The following is a 16,077-nucleotide window of genomic DNA, read 5'->3' as shown; positions in this document are numbered from 1 at the left end:
AACAGAAGGGAGGGGACAGGAGCCCTTGGAGGGCTGTGGACAGTACACAGGCGAGGGCCGCGGGCACTGACAAGAAGCTGGGCCAACCCAAGGGAGGACGCAGCAAGGCCAGCTGCAGGCCCAGGACCTCCTGCCGCTTCTAGAAGCAACTCCCTCTCTATGAATATCTATTCCTCCCAAGGCAACCAGATTTACACCACCATGAGCAAGAGAAAGCAAAAGGGGAAATCAACATCTCCCAGTAAACTGTGGAGGCTCCTGAGGCCCCCCAGCCACGAGTACATGGCCTATGGAGGCCTGGCCGTCTTCCAGGCAGGAAAGTATGTTCCCATGGGCTGGGGGATGAGGACATGGTTTCCCATCACCCACCCCGACAGCTGACGTGGCCCCTACTGCACACTGGGCCGAAGGCAAGGGCTTCCCCTTCTGAGCCAGGCCAAGTGCACACACTCAGGCCTGGCCACATCAGAGCAGGCCATCCCCTGGGCCCACAGCTGGACTGCCGCCTAGCATGTGACTGGAACCAGGTCAAGGACAGCCAGTCCCGGGATTTCTGGAAAAACCCTGCAGGCAGAACCATCGTGTGTCATATGCAGAGCTAGGAAGAGGCAGCCCCGGAGTGGCTAAGGAATCTTGGCCCCAGAAAGGTGTCTGTGGGGAGGAAGAGGCCGGTACCACCAAGAGATTGCAAGTGAGAGCTTCCACAGGATGCCACTCAGGTACCAGACACCACAGCTGAGCACCTGTGGTGCCTGGACTGGGCTGGGACGCAACCGGCAGAGTGCAGAGCCCTAGCAGGAAGCGGAAACAGCACCTGAACAAACACCAAAACTCCACGTTCTAGTGGGCAGTTATCTGACTCCTGTGACAACCTGGAGCGGAATCTGCTGGTTGTAAGACTTGAAGAGGACACCAAGGACAGCCTGTGAGAGTCGCCCCAACAGGGATCATATGGGCAGGCACCCCAGAACCTGCCCTTCCTCTACCCTGTGCCTTGAACCCAGAGGCAGGCAGCCGTGCACTGGGTGTGACCCCCAAGAATTCACATGCTGACATCTTCATACCCAGAGCCCAGCTATGTTTGGAAATAGGGTCTTTAAAGAAGTAAAGAAGGGACTTCCCTGGTGGTCCAGTGGTTAAGAATCCTCCTTTTGAGGCAGGGAATGTGATTTTGATCCCTGGTTGGGGACCTAAGATCCCACATGCTGCAGGGCAACTAAGCTCGAGCGCCACAACTGCTGAGCCAGCGAGCCACAACTACAACCCGATGCAGGGCTTCCCCGGCGGCTCAGTGGCAAGGAGTCCGCTGGCCAGTGCAGGAGACACGGGCTTGATCCTTGATCCAGGAGAATCGCACACCCCGCGCAACAGCTAGACCTGTGCACAACTATTAAGCCTGTGCTCTAGCGCCTGGGAGCACTAGAGAGAAGCCCGTGTGCCCCAACTACTGGGGCCGTGAACCACAGCAAAAAGCCTGCACGCTGCAACAAAGATCCTGTGTGCCGCAACTAAGACCGGACTCAGCCAAGTAAATAAATATTAGAAAACAAACAAAAAAAAGGTAACGAATAAAAACGAAGTCCTCAGGGTGAGCCCTAATCCAAGCCTATATGACTTCCTTATAAGAACAGGAAATGTGGGTACAAACACGCAGAGGGAAGGCGAAGTAAAGACTCAGGGAGAAGACACCATCCGCAAGGTCAGGAGAGAGGCCTCGGGGGAAACCAGGCCTGCGGACACCCTGGACCCAGACTCGGGCTTCCAGGGAAGCAGGGCCCGCGGTGAGGTCACCCAGGCTGTGGTCCTTCATGAGGGTGGCCCAGACAAACTCACACACGGGCATCTGAGCTCGGGCGGCACTCACGAGAGGGGCACTATGATGAGGAAGGGCCCGTTGATGCGCTTGTGCTCCATGAGGTACGTGATGAGCGCGATGGTCTGGATGGTCTTGCCCAGGCCCATCTCGTCAGCCAGGATGCCATTCAGGTTGTTGTTGTACAGGGACACCAGCCACTCCAAGCCTTTGATCTGCAAGGACGAGCGGCCAGAGCTGAGGCCCGGGTGGGGCGAGAAGGTTCCCTGCGCTTCGGAGACTCCCAAGCTCCAGCCCAGCCAGGGACCACCCGCTGCCATGCTCACTCGGCATTGTGCTCTGTTCACTCTCTTCTATCCCATTTGGCCCATCTCACACTCCTTTCTCTGGAATCACAGGGCTGCTGTGCTCATGAGAGCCAGGTATGAAACATCCTTCCCAGGCACATGTTTAAACTGTTAAGTCTCTGTCACTGCTGGCTACCAAGCCACACAGCCCACTGGGACCAGCCTGCCCTCAATGTGTGACTCTGGATTCAGGGGAGCCTTGGGGCATCAGGGTAACGAGTGCACCACACGACTAACGGCCTCGACAGCATTTCAAGATGAAGTGAAAGGTTTCCAAAGCTTGCGAAGCTTTCTGCCACAGGCCGTTAGAAGACTGTCCTCAAGGAAAATCTGGAAAGTTTCCTAACAGATTAAGTAAGTCGTGGCCATGTTCTGATTTCTGTGATTTACAGGCCTCTCTGGAAACTTCCACCAGTCACAGGATTCACCTTTGGAACCTCATGTCAGCAGAGGTGCTGAGTGCGCTTGTAAGGAAAAGCAGGGTTCAGGGGTTACCAGCACACTGAGCAGCAGACAGGGAACGTATTCTTTGGTTGGAGGTATGCCAGCTGTCTCCTGGGAGCTGAGATGAACAGGGGTGAGGGGCCACAGTCACAGAAAAAGAAATTTCTATGACGTGCAGTTCCCTTTCTTGGCTGCTCCAGGCCAGGCCCTGACACAGAGCTTTAGAGTCATGACCACATGACCGTCACAGGCCTGCATTTCTGAGAAGAAAGGACTAAGTCTAGAGCTGCTAGGCTCTCCTCCTCGCTGCTCACACTGCACAGAGCTCCTATGGCCCCACACCCGGGTCCCATTCTGGCTCAGCCATTCCCAAACCGTGTGATTTTTTTTTTTCTTTATTGGAGGATAACTGCCTTACTATTTTGTGTTGGTTTTGCTGTATAATATGAATCAGTCATAAGTATATTCATATTCCCTCCCTCTTGAACCTCCTTCCCACCCCCCCAATCCCACCCTCTAGGTTATCACAGAGCACTGAGCTGAGCTCCCTCTGAACCATCTGACTTTGAGAATCTGCTCCTTACTTATCCCTCAAACTCCCCATGAAACCTGGAGGATCACAGTGCCTACTGCAAAGCTGTTGGGGGAATTCAGATGCTAAAAGCCTGTCAGTGCTCCTGTTCTGCCAGGCACGAACCAAGCACGCAGGACAGACTGATCGCACCATTTCATTTCAACCCCATTGTCAGGACTGCCGTGCGGACTCGGCCCCATCCAACCTACCTGGTACTGCTTGAGCACGCCATTGACCATAAGCGCCGACTGCTTGTCTACCCGCTCGGTAACGGCGTGGGCCACAGCATAATAGGACTGCAGGCCACGAGCGAGGGCCTGAGACACGCCGTACTCATCGTCCACATCTTGCTTGGCGTTCCTGGGAGGAAAATGGAAGGGCCATGAGAAGACAAACACTCTTACTTGGGACAACATGCTTCTGACACAAGCCTCTGCGGAGCAGCTTTTACAGTCTGAGCTGGAAGATGAGCCCAAGAGCAGCCACACAGTCTGAGGACGGGCAAGCCAGCAGACACTAACCTAGGGGCCAATACTGGACTTCTGGGTGCCAAGGGGGCGCCTGGGAAGGAGCGTTACTTTCAGCTGGAGGCTGGTTGCATGGCCCACCCTCTCTACTGAGAGTTCAAGGGAAAATGTACACTTGACAGCCTTGCAAACTTGAATCATTTATACACTGGAGGTTTTGTGATCCAATCTGGAATTCTTTAAAAAAATGACAGTAAACTACTCACATTTTGTTAACGTGACAGATACAGGTGACCCGATGTCCCGCATACTGCTTTACGCTATGTTTCTGTCCTTGTATCACCCTACCCACTTGCCCAGTTAAGCTGGGTTTTCTTAGCGTAGAGCAGTGGTTTCCAAACTTTTTGGCACCAGGGACTGGTTTCATGGAAGACAGTTTTTCCACAGGCCAGGGAGTGCAGTGGGGTGGTTTCACCACGATTCAAGTACTTTACATATTATCGAGCACTTTATTGCTAATCTAATGCTGCCGCTGATCTGACAGAGGTACCGGGCTGCGGCCTGGAGGCTTAGAGGGTTTTTCTAATAGATTAAAAAGATTGTATGTTTGTTCTAATGGTTCCCCTCCATGCCTGAAGTGTATATAATACACATCATTCTCAATCCTCTAAGAGTATCCACTAACTCTGTACTGTAAGCCACCAAGAAACTGGTATAATAATTTTAACTGCTTTCAAGGGCAAAGGATGAAAAATAACCTAAATGACCGCCACTAGACAAAGGCCACAGTACAAGACCATGGCAGGGACACCACGCGGCCAGATGTGGAACAGAGTGAGATGCTGTGTGTACACAGACACAGGAGCAAGGGGCAGAAGAGTGTCCCAGAAATGAAAAGGGAAAAAAAAAGCACAGGGTATGCATGGAAGATACACGTGGAGGAACCAATTTCTCCCAGGGAGGAGAGGGGGAGGGCTGAGCTGGAGCACAAGCGTGGTAAATCTTTCGTGGTAAACCCCACCATCTCCTACACACAAGATGAACCACGTGAATGGATGGACTGTCATCACACCCTATGAAAATCAGAGACATCTGAAGTTAAGTCCATTTGACCTAGGTGGTCCAGCAATGGCTGCCAGCTGGTGCTCCCACGCAGGGAGCTGGCAGAGTGGGAGCGGGCAGAGAGAATCCTTACTCAATGATGTGCCGGGCATCCACCTCGGAGACATCATCGCTGTCGGGATCTGGAATCTTCTTCTTCTCCTCCACGGGCAGGGTTGGGGGCTGCGCGGGCTGCGGCTGCTCCTCCTCCTCCTCCTGCCAAGAGACAGGTCCGTGTCTCCCCAGGTCACCACAGGGATGGGCCTGGGGCGCCCGAGGGAGAAGCCCAGAAACTAGGGATGGTTTTACAACCCACACGCCTTCTTCCTGCCCATCCCCAAACATGTCATGCTTTTCACGTGCATCTTCTTTTAGCTGCTCAGTACATGATTTTTAGTTTTCATAGCAGAGTCCAGACACTTCTTTTTAAGGATATCTCAGGATATTTCTGTACTTCAGTTGCTGCTAGTAGATTCTATTTGCACCCAGCTCTTCTTACATAATGTATGCCACTAAAACAGCTTTTCAACTCTCTTGGATTTTCTAGGTATTAAATATTCATAGGCAACCTTCAGTATTTGCTGGTCTTGATTTACTTTTGGTTTTACTGACACAGCCCAAATGTCTAAAACACGTCAAATAAGACTCGTGGTAACAGGCACCATAGTTTACTAAGAGGTTTTCTATAAATGTGAGTACAGTAAGTCCCCTACATATGAACCTTCAAGTTGAGAACTTTCAAAGATGTGAACATGCAATCCATCAACGTCAGGTGTGAATGACAAAGCAGCCTGCCCTCCGTCTCCTACTGCTGACGATCCTCCAGCTCTGCCATCTCCCACCTCCTCTCCCCGCTCCAGTCCGTAAACTCTTCTTGCCTGTTCACTAGATGCCCACCCCCGAGTGTCAGCTACTGACCTGTACTATTATACTTTTCAAGGTACCATACTATAACAGTGAAAATGTTTTCTTTATAGTTCATGATTGTTTTATGTATTCTTTGAGTGAAAAGTATTATAAACCTGTTACTGTACAGTACTATATAGGTAAACTGTGTTACTTGGCTACCTATGTGAACTGTTGGACTTACGAACGCACTCTCGAAATGGAACTCATTTGTATGTAGGGGACTTACTATTTAAGTATTATGTTTCATTAAAAGGATATTTTAACATTAACTTAGCAGATAATAAAGGGGATTCTGTATGACATATTGATAAAATACACACAAATGTACTCCTTAACATTAAACTAGCCTTGTATTCCTGTTTAAATCACACAAAATGTGTGTGTACAATGGAACTGCTATAAAACTAAAAAAAACAAAAAAGAAAGTATCTGTTAATTAACCTGTTAAAATTATTCCAATCAAACTCCAATGAAATTTCCCTTGGAGAAAGCAAAATAATTTTATAGATTACTGGGAATAATGAACACGTGATGATAGCACACACACTTTGGCCCCCAAAAATCATAACTGTAAGACTTTCCAAGCTGATATTACCAGGAATTAAATAGGAATGGGAAGCCTGGCTGATTTCAATTAAAGGGGATCAGCAAATTTTACCTTAAAAAGTGACATGACAGCTGGACAAAAGTAGCACCAGGAACCATTCCAGAGAACTGGAGTCTGAGAGGCACTAATGCTTAAAAAAACTGCCGAGCTTTGAGTCAGTAGAGGGTGGGAGTTTGTAGAGATTTCACTTGTGGGTGTTTTCCCCTCTCCCCTCCTGACATGTAAGCTGTCAGGGTAGGCGGGCCATGAGGCCTGGCAACTGAGGTTGATGGGGGACTCAGCTGTTTTACAGCAGTGGGCAATGCTCGGGCCAGCAGCAGTCAGTGGAGCTGAGGACCTCAGCCACGCGTAGGGAGAGCAGATTACCAGCTGAGGGCTCTGCACATGCGCAAAGGAAATGAAACAGGGCCCGGCGGAAAGTAAAAGCCAGGGTAGGCTTGAAAATGAGCCAGACCCAGAACATGCTCTTCTACATACACAGATCTATTGGCAGGAGACACAGTCTTTACTGGCTCAAGGTGTTGGAGGTGACTGCTACGTTATGAAGAAATACAACCCATTCCTAGAGGGCCAGGATTAAAAATGAAAATGAGAAAAAAACAAAGCAAAACAATTAACCGAGCAGACACCACAGACAGCACATTCCCTGGGGAAACATCCCACAGATTCAGCCTAGATAATTTATTAAACAAATAAAAACACCAAAAAAGAACCCACAAGGGTGAAAGTCAGAACCCAGAGTGGCTAATACAGCCTTCTACTAAACATTCTGTGGGCTCCCTGGTGGCTCAGAGGTAAAGAACCCACCTACAATGCAGGAGACCCAGGTTCCATCCCTGAGTTGGGAAGATCCCCTGGAGAAGGAAACAGCAACCTGCTCCAGGATTTTTGCCTGGGAAATCCCATGGACAGAGGAGCCTGGCAGGCTACCGTTTATGGGGTCGCAAAAGAGTCAGACATGACTTAGCGACTAAACAACAACATTCACTGTAAGATAAGCAAAAAAGGAAGAGAGTGTGATGTGAACATGATTTACTCATCTTGTTAAAAGACACCCATGAAAAATTTACAGCTAACACTAAACAGTGGCAGAGTAACTGCCTCAAACTTAACATCAAAAACAAGCCAATGATACCTGCTCTGGATGCATCTATTCAACATTCTACTGGAGGATCTAGCCAGTGCAACAAGGCAAGAAAAAGAGATTAAAAATTAAGGCACACAGATGGGAAAGGAAGAAGTCATGGTTATTTATGAATGACACGATCTTGTTTGTGAAAATCCAAGAAATGACATGATCTTGTTTGTGAAAATCCAAGGAATCAAACAAACAAAAAAACCTTACTAGAATTACCAATATGAGTTTAGCAAGTTCCCAGAACATAAGATCAACATAAAAAAATTTTTTTCCATGTTATTTCCACAGAAAAGCTACAAAATATTCAAAAATAAAATTAAGAAAACAGTTCTATTTATAGTAGCATAAAAGGGATAAAATAATTAAGAAAAAATTTAACAACAAAAAAACAAAAACTGTACTCTGAAAACTACCAAACAATACTAGAAGAAATTAAAGATTATCAAAATAAATGGAGAAACAGTTCATGTTCATGGACTGGAAGACGAAGTACTATTAAACGTGATTCTCCCAAAACTGATCTAGACTCAACACAATCCCCCCCAAAAATCCCAGCAAGCCTTTCTGTAGTAATTGATGAGCTGATCCTAATGTGTACATGGGGATGTGAAGGCTCTGGAATAGTCAATACAGCAAAAAAGTTGAAGGACTAACACTACCTGATTGTAAAACTTATTATAAGCTACAATAATCAAGATAGTGTGGCAGTGACACAAAGATAAACATAATCAGATCAACAGAAAAACACTCAATCAGAAACAAACCCTTATTCTAACTAATTTCCCACAAAGCTGCCAAGGCTATTCAATGGGGGAAAATAGCCTATTCATCAAATGGTGCTGGGTAAGGTGGATATCCATATACAAAGAAACCCTTAGACCTTCAGATCACACAGAAATCAACTCAACTATGACCCTAAATGTAAGAGCTTAAATATAAAACTTCCAAAAGAAAACATAAGAAAAATCTTCATGATTTCAAACAGTTCTCAGTATACCACCAAATGCACAATTCATAAAAGAAAAAAATCAATAAAAAGATTCCATCAAAATGAAACATTTTTACATTTCAAGACAACACTGAGGGGAAAAAAGGCAAACAGACCAGGAGAAGATATCTGCAAGTTATATATCTGATTAAGGACAGGTATCAAGAACATATGAAGAATTCCTACAACTCGATGATGAAATGACAAACAACCCAATTAAAAATCACCAGAAGATTTCAGTAGATTTTCACCAAAGAAGACATCTGAATGGTGCTTAAACATTTGAAAAGATGCTCAACGTCACTACTTACTAGGAAAATGCAAAGTAAAACCAGAGATACCATTACATACCCGCTAGGATGCCTACAATGTAAAGAACAGATAATACCAAGTGTTGACAAGGACACGGAGAAACTGGGGACCTATGAAAAGGTACAATCACTTCAGGCAGTGGTTTGCTAATTGCTTAAAAAGTTAAACATAAACTTACCATATGACCCAGCAATGCCATTCCGAAGTATTTACCCAAGAGAAATGAAAATGGAAAACACACAAATGCCCACAATTTGGTGAATCGACAAACAAAATGTGTATATCCATGCAAAGGAACACGACTCAGGAATAAAAAAATTTGTTTAACATCTTAACTTTTATTAATGGCTTCTCCACAATATTTCTTTTTAATATTTTTAAATTGAGGTATAAATTACTTAAGAGTAAAATGTACACATCTTATCAAAAATTTTGATAGTTGAGTTTGTTAAGTTTGGAAATATGCATATAAGGGTTAAATCTACACCCTCAAAGCAGAGAATATCTTCCTTTTTCTTTTCCATTATGCTTTATTACAGGGTATTAAATACAGTTCTCCGTGTGCGGGACCTTGCTGTTTACCCATTCTATAAATAGCAGTTTGTATCTGCTTGTCCCATACTCCCAATCCTTCCTCCTCCCTTGCCCCCTGGCAGCCACAAGTCTGTCTTCTATGTCTGTTTCTACTGTATAGATAAGTTCATTCACATCATATTTTGGATTTAATGTATAAATGATATCATGTAGTATTTGTCATTCTCTGACTGACTTTGCCTAGTATGACAATCTTTAGGTGCATCCATGTTGCTGCAAATGGTATTATTTCATTCTTCTTTATGACTAATACTTCACTGTGTATATTATCTTTAACATCTTCTTTAACCATTCACCTCTCGACGGGCATTCAGGCTGTTTGCGTATCTTGGCTGTTGTAAATAATGCTGCTATAAACACAGAGGTGCATGTATCTTTTTGAATTATAGTTTTATCTGAATATATGCCCAGGAGTAGGATTTCTGATCACACGGTCATTTTTAGTTTTTTGAAGAACTAAATGTTCTCCATAGTGACTGCACCACCTTACATTTCCACCAATACTGCAAATATTTTCTTCACACTTTCTCCAGCATTTGTTATTTGTAGACTTTTTAATGATGACCATTCTGACCAGTGTGAGGTGGTATCTTATGGTAGTTTTGGTTTGCATTTCTCTAATAATTAGCAATGTAGAACAAACTTTTGACATACAGACAACATAGGTGAAACTTAAAAACATGCCACGTAAAAGAAGCCAGACAAAAAATACCACATGTTGTATAATTCCATTTATGTGAAACTCTGGAAAAGGCAAATCTATAGAGCAGAGCAGACCAGAGATTTCCTGGGGCTGGAGGAAGTAGCAAGAACAAACTATAAATCAGTGAGATGAAGCTTTTTGGGGTGATGAAAACATTCTAAAGTTGGTGTAGTGTGATGACTATGCAATTCTGTTACTTCACTAAAATCACTGAAGAGTAATCTTCTTATGGGTGCGTTTTACAGTACGCAAATTATATCTCCAAAAAGTTGTTTAAAAAAATTTCAATGAAGCATTATTAGTCTAAAAATCATTAGAATTTTAAAAGGAATTTTAAATACTACATCAACTATGTATCTATGCCTCAATATTTAAAAACAAATAAAACAAAATAACGAGAAAAGTAAATTCTTAAAATTAAAAAAAAAAAAGAAACTGGTGGATATAAAAACCCAATGTATTAATTTTTTTTTTCCAATGTATTAATTTTTTAAAAGTATCACAGGTCAGTGGGGAAGCGGTGAACCAACAGTATACCCATTGTCTTAATACTACTTTGCTGTTGTTCCGTCAGTAAGTCATGCCCTACTCTTTGCAACCCATGGACTGTAGTCTGCCAGGCTCCTCTGTCTGTGGGACTTACTACTGCTAGAAGTGGGGGGAAAGGGACTCCATCTGAATTCCTACACAAAATAAATTCCAGGTAACCTGAAGAGGTAAGAAGGAGGGGAGTGAAGACAGGACAAATCTAAAGAAAGATATAGATAAACACCAAGCTGATTTCAGGCTGAGGTAAATACATAAAGAACACTTAAAGTTTCAGCTAAAATACACAACTGATCTGAAATGGGCAAGTGAAGCAAATCATTCAAAGGAGAAATCTAGGTGGTCAGAACACCTGAAAAAATGTTTGATCTTAATAAGCAAAGATATGCCTGTTAAAATTCTCTCTAACCTCATAGAGGGGGCGAAAGCTTTTTAAAAGCCTTGTAAGCCACCCTCACCGCAGTTGATGGGGGAGTGCAAGGAGTACCCTTCTTGGGGGTAACCGTGCAGAAGGAACCCTCCCCACAGACACTGCATCCCCGGGCTTCCTCCCAGTCACCCTTCCCAAGGCCGGCCAGGACAGACAAAGGGACAAGACTCTCATCTGAGCTCTGACAACCAGGGAAACTCTAAAAATCACCTCACAGGGCATAATTCAACGACTTAGAGAATACGCACAATAAATACAATCATGTATAAGGTTTTCAAAGAACAGATGATAAGGGGCAAAATCTGCATGCTCACGATCGCATGCTCATAACTTCATACCGGCATATTTTGGAGGGTAGAGTTGCTGGGTGCCTGGCATATGGCCAGTGTGACTGAGGACATCTATATTTTACTTAATGAAGTTAGAGTGGAAACAGTCACGTGTGATGAGAGGCTACCATATTAAGCAATGTGGCTCTCAAAAACCAACTTTCAGCCTCAGCGGCCCCCTGCCCATCTCTTACCCAACTCGATGCCTGGCCTGAGTGGAAGAGGAGCTTAGCATCCATGGTGGTAGAGGTCACACCACAGAGCCCCGAGGGCCTGGATGGTCAGCAAACGAACTCTTACCTCCTCCTCTTCTTCTGAGCCACTCTCTTCACTATCAGATCTTGGAGCTACTTCATACCTGGAAAGGGGAAAAAAAAAATCAGTGTTGTAATATACATCTTCCCAGGAGACTTGCCTAGAGGTACAGTGGTTAAGACTCCAAGCTTCCAATGCAGGCGGCACGAGTTCAATCCCTGGTGGGGGAACTAAGATCCCATATGTCATGCAGCACAGATTAAAAAAAAAACAAACTCCCCAGAACCAGCATGATTCACTTTCTTTAGCAAATCAGCCTGGTCCCAACGCGACCAGGACCACCCCTGGCGGCTAGCTCCCGTGGAACGAGGCTGCCTTTCAACCTGGGATGCTGGTTGCCACTGGCCCGCAAGACCCCACTCACCCCGGGTTCATCTCCAGCCAGGCCTCCAACTGCCCGGCCTTGGGTGCATCTGTGCCTGTGAGGATCTTCCCACTCTCCACGTGGATCACTTTCACCGGGAGGTCGCTCATTTGGCTGGTCTCGTCTAGAGGCTGAAAGAAAGTCACACGCAGGACATGAGGTTCTGCAGAGTTCGTACCCTGGGCGTCCATCCACGCACCAGGGCCATCTGGGAACTGCCCCCCACCCACCCCAACTCCAGCCCAGAAAAATGGCACACAAGCCGGGTTACTGAATGTTAATAACTCAGTAAAAATATATGTAACCAATTGATAACAGCTGTGTCTTGGAAATAACTGACATAAATGTTTTCGATTTTCAAATAGGTATTGGGTTGGCCAAAACCTTGGTTGGGGTTTCCCCATAAGATGGGACTGAAAAACCCAAACCAACGTTTTGGCCAACCCAACACCCATTTGGCCAACTCAATAACAAATCATACAGTCCAAGATTCAAGAAGATGGAGTGTGGACTCTCCGCATCCCCACCCAGGAACTCAACAGTCCCTCTCTCTACAGGTGCCCACCACAATCAGTTTCTGGTGTGTTCTCCTAGATCAATTCCACACAGAAGAAACAAGGTCTTCTGTATTCATTCCTTTTTGACCCAAGTGACTACACTATTCCCATTCTTCTGGCCCTTGATTGCTTCCATTCATACTGGATTTGTAGACTTCATCAAAGGTCCTCATTCTTTTTTGTTAAACAGCTAATTAGAATCTTTGAAAAATCAAACAACTTCCTTGTAGCAACAAATATTTAATTCCTTGATTTCTTGAGATACTGACTTCAGATGAAGTTTTCCCCTTCAACAGATCCTTCACATTTCCTGGCAAGACCTTCAGGATGAGGATGAAGATGGAAACCTTTGTCTGCACCCACTAGGAACTTACTACCTCCCAAACCTCCCTGCAGGCTGTGCTCACCACCTACAATGACCCTCAGTAGAGACTATTGATGCTGTTTAGTCGCTCAGTTGTGTCCAACTCTTGCAACCCCATGGACTGTAAACCCGCCTAACCACCACTCCACAAACAAGCTCTGCAGGCTGCCTCGGTCAGTGACTGTCACCCCTACATCTTTCCTGGGAGCAATCAGGGTGCTGATGGTGGGACCTCTCCATCCCCAGAATCCTGACTCAACTGCCCTGGGGTCCTCACCCCAGGCCTCTCTAATTTTCAGAAGTTCCCCAGGTGATAATGATGTCCAGCCAAGGCTGTGGACCACCAGCAGCCACCATGGAGCAGTGCTTCCTGTCACTGTAACAGGATGAGCAGCTGCAGTGGCAATCCTCCAGAGTTCCCTGGGCCTCAGCTTCCCGCCATACGAATGCCCCAAATGGCCTCAGGAAGGCTTTGTGCTGTGGTCAAATGCGAGCCCACATCTCTTCTTAAAAAATTCAATATTTCAAATAAAACCCTGTGGAATAAGTATCAACACATTATGTGAGTTAATCACTATAGCCATTCATTTCTGGAATCAGGCCAATAGGCAAAAGTGTGCCAACCGCTATGGGCTAGGTTGTGTCCCGTCTGGAACTCAAAAGCTCAAGCCCCAACTCTCCAATGTGACTATATTTAGAGACAGGGCCCTGTGGGAGTGAGGGGGTGGGGTAATCCAGGTTAAGGTCATAAGGTCATAATTAGGTCATAAAGGTGGGGTCCTCATGATGGGATTAGTGACTGTAGAAGAAACCCCAGAGCCTGCTCTCTTTTCAGCCAAAAGGCAGGAGGCTACAAACCAGGAACAGAGTCCTCACCAGGAATCAACCTTGCTGAACCTTGAGCTTGAATTTCCAGCTTCGATAACCATAAAAACACGTATTTCTGATGCTTAAGCCATACCAGCTAAGAGAGCATCAAAAGGTAAGTACAAGGAGGCTCATTACCACAATGTGCGTGTAAAAAAGAAAGCAAACAGGGGGAAGAGCTACCAACAAGGGAGGAGGTACACAGGTCCATCAGAGTTGGCTGGTGCAGGGTGTCTGCTGTATCTACTGATGTGAAGCAACTTAAACAGCTATCAGTCTGAACGATGAAAGAGATTCTAAGTATGTCAATACAAAAAAATAAGAGAACTAATGGCTTGATATGGAAAGTGGTCCAAGATACTCTCCCAAGTAGAAGTCTTGCTATGTGTAGACTAACCCAAATGGTTCCCAAACAAAACAAAGGGAATGCAAGCACGAAGATTCTGGGAAAGGTGTAGAGAGAGACGTCAACCAGAAATCAACATGCACGCTCATGAGAGAACAAGCACCATGGGGGCTTCTACTTCTCACGTCGTCACTACATTCACATTTCATGTTATCATTTTTTCACCAAGGAGAAGTATCGCATTTATGATTCAAAGAAGCAAGCAACAGCCACATCTCTAATACAGTGACATTAAAAAGAGTCAGGTGGGACTTCCCTGGCCGTCCAGTGGTTACTGGACTTCCAATGCACTTCCAATGCAAAGGGTGTGGGTTCAATTCCTGGTAGGGTAACTAAGATCCCACATGCCTCTTGGCCAAAAACCAAAACATAAAACAGAAGTACTGTAACAAATTCAATAAACACTTCAAAAATGATCCACATTAAAAAGAATAAATAAATCTCACAAGTAAATAAATAAAAAGAGTATGGTGAGGGTAATAAATAAATAAACAGAGTGAAACTGGAAAAACTAAAATACAGCACCAGGCGGGGAAAAGAAAACCTCCAAGAGGCATGTATACAGCAGATACCCCAGAGCACACACTCCCATGATTACTCAAGGCTTCCCTCTGGGAAGGGGCTTAGAGGAGGGGTTCAGGGAGAGGGTAGACAATACACTGTTCATTTGCACATCTCACATCTTTTTTTCACATGAGTGTGTCAGGTGAGAATGGCTGCCTTCATGAGGCAGAAAGGAATGTTCTGGAAGAGACGGATGTGTGGGGATAGTAGCCCCTCTCTAGGGGGCCTCTTTGCATGGTTCTGACTTTGGGACCAGGCTAATATTTCACATACTAAATAAATAAGTGAGGAGTAAATAAGTGGCCCAGTAGTAAAGAATCCCCCTGCCAATGCAGGAGACATAAAAGACACAGGTGCAATCCCTGGGTCGGGAAGATCTCCTGGAGGAGAAAATGGCAACCCACTCCAATGTTCTTGCCTGGGAAACACCATGGACAGAGGAGCCTGGTGTGCTACAGTCCATGGGGTCACAAAGAGTCGGACACAACTGAGGGACTGAGCATACATGCACACAAATAAATAAAACCAACAAGGATTGGGGGGAACCTCACAATTGGGAGGACTAATCTTCTGAACAAAGGATCTGAAGCATATACTTAAAAAATAATAACTTATTTACTCGGGTGTGCCAGGTCTTGGTTGTGGCATGTGCGGTCTTGTTCCCTGACCAGGGATCAAACTCAGGCCCCATTGACAGCTCGGAGTCTTAGCCACGGGAAGTCCCTGGAGCACATATTTTAAATTGAAAACAAACACTGACCGCACGTTAGCCACTCTGAATGTACTTCCTGCACCTTCTAGGACTCTGCGAATAAGGGATTATACTGTGGCAGACAGGAGTCAGTTTGGGGCTATCATAACATGGGCAGGAGAAGGAGAGAACGAAGCCAGGGTATTGGATTAGAATTGGAGGTATCAGTGCAACTGCAACATTTTTAATTTATATAACTAGTTAATACATGTAACTACTAAAGTGGATGTGCGTGCATACACACATCTATTTCCTAGATATGTCCGCTGAGGGCCCCCAAACAATGAAAGCTCAGTAACAATGAGCACACGTAGATCATGGTTTCCAAACACTCTTTTCTGATGAAAGGAGTCAGGGCTCCCTGGAGGAATGGCTGAGTTCAGGAGGGAAAGCAGATGAGCCTGGGGCCATTCTGGTGTGTGAGGAAGTCACAACGCCCTCAGAGAACAATGGGGCAGAGGGACACAGGAGTTAAGGTGAAGGGGTTCCCACTGGCCTAAACTGGAACAGTCTTGAGCATCAAAATATATAATGACAGTGCAAAGATTAAACCAAGTAAATCCATTAGACCAAATGAGAATCCATGA

General features: G+C 45.4%; 1 protein-coding gene across 6 annotated transcripts in view; it reads right to left on the bottom strand.

Annotated features, from left to right (window-relative positions):
• The window catches only part of SMARCA4 (SWI/SNF related BAF chromatin remodeling complex subunit ATPase 4), a 90,233-nt gene that overhangs the window by 44,755 nt on the left and 29,401 nt on the right, over positions 1–16,077 (bottom strand). For all 6 annotated transcript variants that reach the window (XM_070792847.1, XM_070792846.1, XM_070792849.1 and 3 more), the window contains exons 12-16: positions 11,982–12,112; positions 11,603–11,660; positions 4,841–4,962; positions 3,388–3,538; positions 1,865–2,028 (exon numbers count right to left, since the gene is read on the bottom strand). In XM_070792847.1, coding sequence (XP_070648948.1) covers positions 1,865–2,028; positions 3,388–3,538; positions 4,841–4,962; positions 11,603–11,660; positions 11,982–12,112 — 626 coding nt within the window. The remainder of the gene's footprint in view (positions 1–1,864; positions 2,029–3,387; positions 3,539–4,840; positions 4,963–11,602; positions 11,661–11,981; positions 12,113–16,077) is intronic.

This window comes from Bos indicus, chromosome 7, assembly GCF_029378745.1.
Source record: "Bos indicus isolate NIAB-ARS_2022 breed Sahiwal x Tharparkar chromosome 7, NIAB-ARS_B.indTharparkar_mat_pri_1.0, whole genome shotgun sequence".
NCBI classification, from domain to species: Eukaryota; Metazoa; Chordata; class Mammalia; order Artiodactyla; family Bovidae; genus Bos; species Bos indicus.
This window is presented reverse-complemented; position numbering and strand designations above follow the sequence as displayed.